The following is a 10019-nucleotide window of genomic DNA, read 5'->3' on the forward strand; positions in this document are numbered from 1 at the left end:
ACTTGAATGTTAAAAAATAAATGAAAAATTAAGTATTGCATAAAATTAAATTATTTTTTAATATAATTTATTTTTGGTACATATCAACATAACTATAATTCAATTGTACAAACAATTAGTTAAAACTTTTAAATATCTAAAATTAATTTAAAGTTTATGTAAATCTTTAATAAAATAAATTTCAAACTCTTGATGAAGTAAATTCAATAATTTTTTTTACAACAACTTCTCATTCTCGCAATTAAAACACCACACTAATAAAACAAATAAATTTAGACTACGCTACAATATAATTTAACATTAACATTTTTTTTTAAAATAAAAAATATTAAATAGTCAATCATATTTTTAAATTTTTACATCTTATTTTTGGGTTTGTATTTTATATTTTATTTCATCAAATAAATACAAGTACCATTATATGTTGAAAAATAAATTGACAATCAAAGTACAATGAGTCAAACAATAAATTGACAATCAAAATACAAGTATCATACGAATTTTACAAAATATTTTAAAAATTAAATTAGATGATTGTGATAAACATGATTTTCCCTCATTTTAATTTTCCTAATCATATTCAACTATTACAAATCAATAAAGTAATATTATAAGATAACTATATTTATAATACATAAAATATTACTTATAAAATTAATTAATATCTGCGCAACGCGCGGGCCATAATCTAGTTATCTATTATAATAATTAAAACAGAACCCTCCAAAATTCCTATGTCACGTCCTCTAATATTTGTCAACTCACCAAAATTCATGTTTTGTTTCTTCAATATATAATGCAAACCTTTTCACTTGCCCAACTACAATTATTTCATACATTATATAATTTCAGTTTTAACTTATCACTCAATGATTTATCAATACACTTAAAAAACTCTAATTACTCATCAAAACTTTCATTTCAATAACTCATACAAAAAAATTACAAACATCCAATATCTTCAAATCATCACAATGCAAGTTCGACTACATACACACATAAAGATCTATGTCACATTATCTATACTACATTATTGTGACACACCCTTAATTCACATACTTTAATAATATTGTTTTTTATTGTCAATTATTGTTCACAATCATATATCAATATTATTTCATAGGAAATGAGTTTTTTTCCCTATGTTGAATGTGTCTCCCATAATATTTTTTCTTTTTATAATTAAAAAAACACAACATAATTGAAAAAAAATGAATAATATTAAATATTTGGAAATGAATAATTTCTAACTATTTCATTATTGACTCGAAATTTTCTATGTCTTAAACATTCACAAACTTTTCTTGCATATAATTTTTTTTCAACCACTCTTGAAATTCATTTACCGTGTCAAATAATTATTTGAACAATTCCAATGCACACACAAATGAATTGTTTCAATATTTTAGATTTAACAAACTATCACTCACGAATGAATATTATAATATATCACAAAACACACAATACTATTTCGTGCATGCTTTGATCGACAAAATTATAATGAACATATAAAATTGAAAACGTGAAAAAGTACATAAATTTATAAATCGAATGTTTCAAAACTAATATAAATTATATAAAATGAAGAAAAATTATAGCTAAATGTATAATTTTAACAATAAAGAAATACATAACTATTTAACAAATATATTATTAGAAGAACCACTTCAATGAAATCAAAAAGCTTGAATAAACTAATTCCACATTTAAATATATTTTGTATGAATTGTATTAGTCAACAATGTTTTACTTTTTCTTTTGTACTAAAGCAAACCTAGGTTATATATAATTATTCAAAATCTATGTCTTAAATATTCACAAACTATTCTTGCCTATAATTTTTTCAACCACTATTAAGTTTTTTGACCGTGTCAAATAATTATTTGAAAAATTTCAAGGCACACACGAATTAATTGTTTCAACATTTTGAATTTAACAAACTATCACCCATGAATGAATATTATAATATATCTCAAAACACACAATATTATTTAGTGCATCCTTTTGCATGAATTGTATTAGTTAACAATATTTTACTTTTTTTTTTTATCAAAGCAAACCTAACTTATATATAATTATTCAAAAATATATTTACCTTTAAATACATAAACACTTGAATATATTATACTCTAAAACAACATTAATGTTACTTTTAAATTACATATTATTGTTATTTTATACTAGTAATGTATTAAATTCTACCGTGCAACTCGCGGGTTAGTATTTAGTAATATATTAAAACAAACCCTAAAAAAAATATGTTATAAATCACATTCTTATATGCCATATAACACTAATTTTGCCACAACATTCAGTAGTATGACGTGGCACCTCACGAATTCATTTATTTTTCATTTCACATTCTACTAATTCTTTGTCTATATCTCTATAATTAAAAAACAACAATAAAAATATAACACTAATTTTGCCACATCATTCAGTAGTATGATGTGGCACCTCAAGAATTCATTCATTTTTCATTTCACATTCTACTAATTCTTTGTCTATATCTATATAATTAAAAAAACAACAATAAAAATATAACTCCCATTACAAACTTGATTTAATTGATAATTACTTTTTCAATTTATTGTATATATAAGTATAATAATATTTTAATTATATTTTATTAATTAAAATATAGCAACCATAAATTACCACAAAATATATAAAAACATAATAATCACTTGAAAAATCCATGATCAAACTTATACACAAATAATTCAATGAAGTTTAAATTAAAATAAATAGAAAATATTAAAACACATATTTAAATTAGCAAACCTTTGCAAAAAAAAAAAAAAACGAAGAATATTTTTTTTTAAATAAGAATATTAAATTATACATTAAGTATTTACAAAATAATATATAATTAATGTTAATTTTTCTTTTATTAGTGTTTGGATACATATTCTAATCCTTTAATACAAAGAAAATATTTGTCTATATAAATTGGTCATGAAAATAAAAACACTCATTTCAAAATATTAAACTTATAGATTGGATGAAGCATAAATCGGAGCATAGTTTCAATTAACGGTAAAAATAATTAAAATCAAGAAGTGATTTCTTATCATTCCTAACATTATTTCGTGTTATTGTTGTAAAAAATAATGCTTCGAGTTTATTCATTATATACAGTCTCCAAAAACGATAATTAAATCAAAATATTTTTGAAAGAAATACATGATCTAATTAAGAATTAGTTATCGAAATTTTAAGTGGAAATAAGATATGAAACATAAAATATAAGAAATAATAGTTCATTCAATTAGTCAAAAAAAGAATAAAGAAATAATAGTACTCAAGAAAAAAAAAATAATGATCATATAAAAATCAATGCTTACAAATAGATCTCAAATCAATGATTGCAAAATATATATTTAATTTTTTATAGAAATAAAGTATTCTATAATGATTGAATGTTTAAAACAAAATAAAATGTATATTAACAATTACTCATCTTTTTTTGATAATATTTTTAGAGTGAAAATCGCTCATTTTATTTAAATATTTTTAATTGCGTATACAAACACTAATTCATCTTTTTTTAATCATGTTTTTTAGAGTGAAAGTCATTCATTTTATTATAAACTTTTCAATTATTTTCGTTCTATTTATTCTTTAGTTATACAACCACTATTCTTATAAACTAAAAACTTATAAATTTGAAACATTTTTTCCGATCAGATTGATACATTTATACACCATAAATATCACCTTCAAATTTTTATAAAAATTTATATATAAAGAATATTTTACAAATTACACCCGCGCAACGTGCGAGTTATATTCTAGTTCACAGTAATCAATTTATCTCTCAAAGGGCTATTGTCGTACCTAGCGAGCCCCATATGATTTAGAGGCTATTTGAATTGACATATCTGAACTTATCTCCTAACGTAAACATTTGTTAGAATGTTTAGGAATTAAGAAACAACTTATGATATGTTTATAAACTGTTTTCAAGTAACATATGTGAACAACTTATAGTTATATTATAGATTATATGAAAATAATTTGATTTGATTTTATCTTGTATTTTAAAAATAGCTTATATATAAGTACTTAATTAAATTGTTTATCTAAATAAAACTTTATTTTTCTTCTTTCCTGTAGAATATGTGTCATCATTGGAGTCACTTATCGATGCACTGGCTGTTACTAAAGTCTCACTTGTTGTCCAAGTAAGTTTGGTTAGTTGATAAGAAACATGAATTTACTAGTTAAAATAAAATAATATCTTCTTTGACATGGCATTATTGTTGTTTGTTCATAGGGATATTTTTCACCAGTTTTAAAATATGCCAGCATTCACCAGAAGAAGATTAACAATTTAATTCTCCTTAATCCACATGTACGTTTATTTTACTGGTACTTTTTCTTAACAAAAAATTTCTATTAAGAGTAACACTCCATAAAATTTCATCTAAATACCATATTGGAAAATAGATAAAGCTCTATAAGAGTAGCACTCTGCATTTTATAAATTTGTTTTGTAAGGATAAATTAGACTCAATATAAAAACAAATTAAAGCATGAACCCAACTAAACATATCAAAATCAATTCTAGAATCAATTTTATAAACAATAGTGTCTAGTTTGTTAGCTAGCTCAAATTGAAGAATAGTGTGAGAAATTTATTATTTTTCATAAATCTTTATATTCTCATAACGAAACGACATAATAAACTTCCCGCTCTTTGTAGGCTGGACATAATGCACAGGAAGATTGTGGTGAAGAACTTAGACAACTTATTTATGGAATAATAAGAAAAAAAAATTAAGGATGAGAACATTAATTTAATATTTTTGAGTTATACAATCATATTAATTTGCAGTCTCTAGAATATAAAGTAATTCTTATTGGAATTGAGTACACTAAACCAAATATGGCATCAACATTTTCAGAGTAAAATATTGATTCTATCGTGGTCATATGGAACCAAGTGATGAATTACTTTTTTTAATTTAGTTTTTGACATATGGAGAACAATGAACGCATTATTTCATTAGGCAAGGGACATTTGGAATAGTATTTCTAGCTATTCCATGGGCATTCCTACATGCAGATGAAGTTTTCCCTCCTGGTTTAGCAGATACAATATTATTTTGATCAAATACAATGTTGAAACAACCTAGCAAGGGTCCACAAACTAAGTTGATAGCGACATCACCAGCAGAAGTTCCTCTAAATCCTCTATATGTCACAAAGCTCACTTGCACATTTGTAGCCTAAAAATTTGCACAAAGTTCAACACATATATATCAATGGTATTAGTATATTACTATGTATATAAACCAACAAGATGTCGCTTAAGTAGCAAGAGTTTGATATATAATTTTACAAAGACAATTTAAATTTTCATTAGAGACGGTTATAAAATAACTATTAGCATTATTTTAATTAATAATAATTCTTTTTTTTTAAATTGTTAAAAAATGACAATATATAATATGAATAATATAGAGTAAAATGTGTACCTCGTCTTCAACACCATTGTAATTTTGATCTATAATTATTGGGTTCTTAACATTTTGAAGGATGATTTGGTCAAAAGTAATACGTTTTGCATAACCAGATCCGCCCTACAAAAAAAATTCAAATATTTGAAATCTAGAAGTGAAAGATAATTATAAAAAAATTATACTTTATCTTTTTTTTTATCTTTCGTACATTTAAATTTTATTGGACAATGAATCGTAAAACTTACCAATATATCTACTATGTGAGTAATAAATTATATTTTTATAATAACTTTAAACATATTTAACCTTTGAGTTATACTTACGGGAACGGTCTTAATTCTAGCTCCATTTGAAGTTCCAATAAATGTGCAATTTAATACGTGAACATCTGAAACTGTATCAAGCTGTCCGTTTCTACCAAGGCTCCCAACACTGATTGATTCTTACAATACATTTTATGAGATATGTGAAAAATATAAACTTTAAAAATACAATGTTTAATGACCAACCTTATTCCATGCCCTGGTCCACACGTAACTCGAGTAGCATTGATAAAGGAACTACCACCATTGACAGCAATACAATCATCACCTATTTAGAAGAAATGAAACTCAAAATAAAATTATTAATTATTTTAAAGATGATTGTTGATATATTTTTTTTTTACCTTATTAACATTTATTTTTACTAATGTTTAGTTATAGTTTCTTTCTTTATTTTATTTTATTGATGTTTCCATTTTTTCATAACAATTTCAGTTTGACCCACTTTTTAAATATAAATAACATAATCTTTTTTTAATTATACTTCAAAATTAAAATTTTGATGAGATAAAATAATATAAACTTTAATTACCAGATTTTATATTGGAATCTTGTATCAAGATATTAGTAGAATCAGAAATATCAAAGCCATCAGTGTTGGGACTAGTAGCAGGAGCATTAATGGATATATGAGAGAATGTTGCACGATTGCACATGTTTACGGATACATGAGATTGTGGACTATTAGAAATCCCCAAATTACGAACTATAAGATCATTGCATGCATGGAAAAATAACACCTGTATTGTTAGAAAATTATGTTACAACATTTCAAAATAATAATTTAGGGGGATTATTTATTATGATTGGATAGTAGTTCTTAAATTGTATAAAAGATATATTATTTTTTAAATCTGTACTTTTTTTTACGAAAATTTATGTGTTTAATATTAGATAAAATCTATTTTTGTTGTTGTTAATTTTAAACATTAAAATTATTATTTTTAAATATTTTTCTCTTGACTATTATATTCGTTATAATAAGATTATTGTTTAGAAGCATATCACAAAGTAGGTTTTTATTATAAACTAGAATAGAATTCACTTATTTTTACATTCTACATATTTTATATGTTTAATCAAACGTAGTGAAAATTTCAAAAGTAATTATTTATAAAAATATAATAATAATAATAATAATAATAATAATAATAATAATAATAATAATAATAATAATTTACCAAAGTGTTATTTTTCATCGGCAAAGGTATATTTGCACGATCCATTCACTTAATTTTTGTCTTATTTTACCTTTTTTATAAGCTAAAAATTATTAAAAAATAAAACAAAATACCCATTTAATTTTTGAGAGTTTAACTGTTTCAAATAGATGAGGCCAGGTTTTTTATTAAAAAGAAAAAAGAAAATTAATATAAGTAGACCTATAATATCAAACTTATTAAAACTATTTATTTGGTTATCAAATTAATTATTAACGAGAACAAGATGAAAATATAATGAGCATATATATACCTTAGGTCGTTTGCAACTTGGACATTGCCACCAAGTAGAACCATATCCATCGATTCCTCCTTTCCCATTTCCATCAAGTGTGAGTCCATTTACATTTTGAATACTAATCCAATATGTTCCATCTAATTTCCATGCTCCTTTAGATGGTGCCACTATTTTCCCTTCAAGCTGCAATATACATATATAGAGCCAAAATAAACAACACAAATACTCCCTCCATCCATAAATATATATAAGCCCTCTTAAAAAAAATTGTTCCTAAATATATAAATCTCATTTTATACATTCTCCCCCAAATATATCTCTAAGTAATACTATTAAGTGTCTTGGCTGTGAGAATATAGAGCCGAACATCTATTACACAAAATGATATGGGTATATTAGATATATTACCTTTTTATTTTTTTTAAGTATATGTGAAATTTGTCCCTTTTTATTATAATCCTTATTTCAAATTATCTCTCACAAAAATACTCTTATTTAACTTAATTATTTGTGAGAATGATAGGTTTGTTTTCACTCTTTTGAGAAGATTGGTTATAAGAATACAAAAATTAAAATAATAAAATTAACGCATTTCTTAATATCTGTGAATTAACTAGGTAATTAAAAGTGATAATGAAAACTCTAATAATTTTAATGAAAAATCTAATAAATCTAACAAGAAAGAATGAAAAATCTAATAAATCTAAAAATCTAATGAAAAATTTATAAAATATTATTAGAATATAATAATATCTAAAGAATAATTATGATGTACATCAAACATTTTTAAAATAAAATATTATTTTTTTAATATTATAATTAGTGCATAAAATTTATTCAGGAACGAGGGATCCTTGCTCTAACTTTGGATGTTGTTGAGCACGTCAAAAATACTCTTTTGTAATTGATTTCAGCTGAAGAAAAGGAATATTTGAATTCAAATTTAATATATAAATCTGATTAGAATGTTTTGTTTAAATTATACATGATATTGTATGTTTTAATATTGCATCTCAACAACATTCATTTTAAATTATAATCTAAACATAATTTTTATTTTTATTATACATGATATTGTATGTTTTGTTTACATTGTAATATATAATTTATTTATTTATGATTTATCATTTTAATTAGTTAAATAATTTATCTCATGCTTGATTCGGGATACATACTAGTTAACACATAAAATTTATTGATGCACCATTTTAATAGTTTTTTAGGAAAAATAATTCCCTTCCAAAAAAAAATGAAAAAACAGATCTTTTATATATATATATAAACAGATCTTCATAAATGAATGCTAGATTATAGTATATATATACCTGAATGTTTATTTTAGCTTTGCAAGGACCACTAAAATTAATTTTGGTGACTCTAAACGATCGTCCTGTTGGTATAACTAGTGTTGACATCCCAGCTGCTTTACATGCACTATCCCATGCACTAGCAAATGCCTACAATGTTAAGGAAGTTTTTATGTTTGACACGCAAATGTCAAAAAGATAAAAATATTTCTATATTGACTCTTTAGAAAATTCTCTTTGAAAAATTATCAATTAGTTATATGAATTATTTTTAGACGAAAGTTATATGAAAAAACAAAAAAACATATATACTTGTGTATCATCAGCTATGCCATCTCCACGAGCACCAAATTGCATTACACTAATAAAAGCATTGTTTGTTCCTACATTCAACCTTGTACAAAAACAAGGTGAAATAAAACTAAAAATCAAAATATAAGTGAAGAAACCTAGCATGTTTGATTATAGTTGAAAAAAATAGAAAATTAAGAGTTGCTATGATGATTAGAGAATGGAGTGGGAGTTAAATAGAAACTTATATGGAATATTTTATTATGCTTATTAAGGGACTAGAAGAAAAAAGTAAACGGTCAATCTTTTTAAGTATGTCTTAATGATTATTTTATTTTTTAGGTTAAATATATCATTATTTAAATATTTTATTGTTAAGTATGATACAATGTATTTACGTCAAATATTTTAGAATCATACAAGTTTAACTTTTATTGTTAAATCAACACATATTTTATTATTGTTTAGGTCAAATATGTCATTAGTTAAAGTTGTATTATACAATATGACTTAAATTATATAACTATAAAAAATTATTCTAAAATAAGGGTTGACTTAACAACTTGTATATTTGATTATTTTGTAGAATAAAAATTAAAGTTGTATTTATAATTGTTTTATAGAGACTAAAAATTATATTATTTTATAAAAATTAAAATTGAAATGTTGAAATTTTATAGAAACTAAAAATATATATACTAAATCCATTTTTTTTGAACAATCTAATGCTTAAAAATTAATATTGAAATGTTAAAAAATAATTCCAGTAAAAAAACTGACACATAATTTTTGTCCTTATTTAAAGTTTAGTTTCCTAGTATATTTTTTTGGGGAAAACTAACACAACCTAATTGTGGTTTGAACTAACACTCCAAGATATAAAAAATGAATGTTACCATATTTTTTTTTATTATCCCAGCTACCACTACAATAATTATAGTATTTAGTAACACTTTTTTAAACAATATGTATAAAGTGTTGCCTAAAAGTGGATAAGACAACATTTTAAATATATTATCATCATTATTTTTGCAACATTGTATAAATGTTTCCTAAAATATTTATAGAAATAATTTTGAAACATCTTTGTGGTAGATTTTTAGTAATATATGATATATATCCCCTTAGGCGTTTCTAATAACATTTTTCAATTATTATATTATTTTTCAATT

The 10019-nt window shown here is 23.2% G+C and overlaps 2 protein-coding genes across 2 annotated transcripts in view; one reads left to right on the forward strand and one right to left on the reverse strand.

Annotated features, from left to right (window-relative positions):
* LOC113787674 (uncharacterized) overlaps positions 1–4583 on the forward strand; it is a 29051-nt gene extending 24468 nt beyond the window's left edge. The window contains exons 9-10 of the mRNA XM_073363430.1: positions 4120–4187; positions 4280–4583. Of these exons, the coding sequence (XP_073219531.1) occupies positions 4120–4187; positions 4280–4301 (90 nt within the window). The 3' untranslated portion in view covers positions 4302–4583. The remainder of the gene's footprint in view (positions 1–4119; positions 4188–4279) is intronic.
* Positions 4584–4980: 397 nt separating this feature from the next.
* LOC101496919 (probable polygalacturonase At3g15720) lies at positions 4981–9012 on the reverse strand. The gene is made up of 9 exons (XM_004510125.3): positions 8869–9012; positions 8575–8706; positions 7265–7432; positions 6324–6531; positions 5978–6059; positions 5792–5900; positions 5484–5588; positions 5138–5234; positions 4981–5083 (listed from the first exon to the last, which is right to left on the reverse strand). The coding sequence occupies exons 1-9, from the start codon at positions 9010–9012 to the stop codon at positions 5004–5006; spliced, it is 1125 nt and encodes a 374-aa protein (XP_004510182.1). The 3' UTR covers positions 4981–5003.
* Between the last annotated feature and the right edge of the window lie 1007 nt (positions 9013–10019).

This window comes from Cicer arietinum, chromosome 7 (genome assembly GCF_000331145.2).
Source record: "Cicer arietinum cultivar CDC Frontier isolate Library 1 chromosome 7, Cicar.CDCFrontier_v2.0, whole genome shotgun sequence".
NCBI lineage: Eukaryota > Viridiplantae > Streptophyta > Magnoliopsida > Fabales > Fabaceae > Cicer > Cicer arietinum.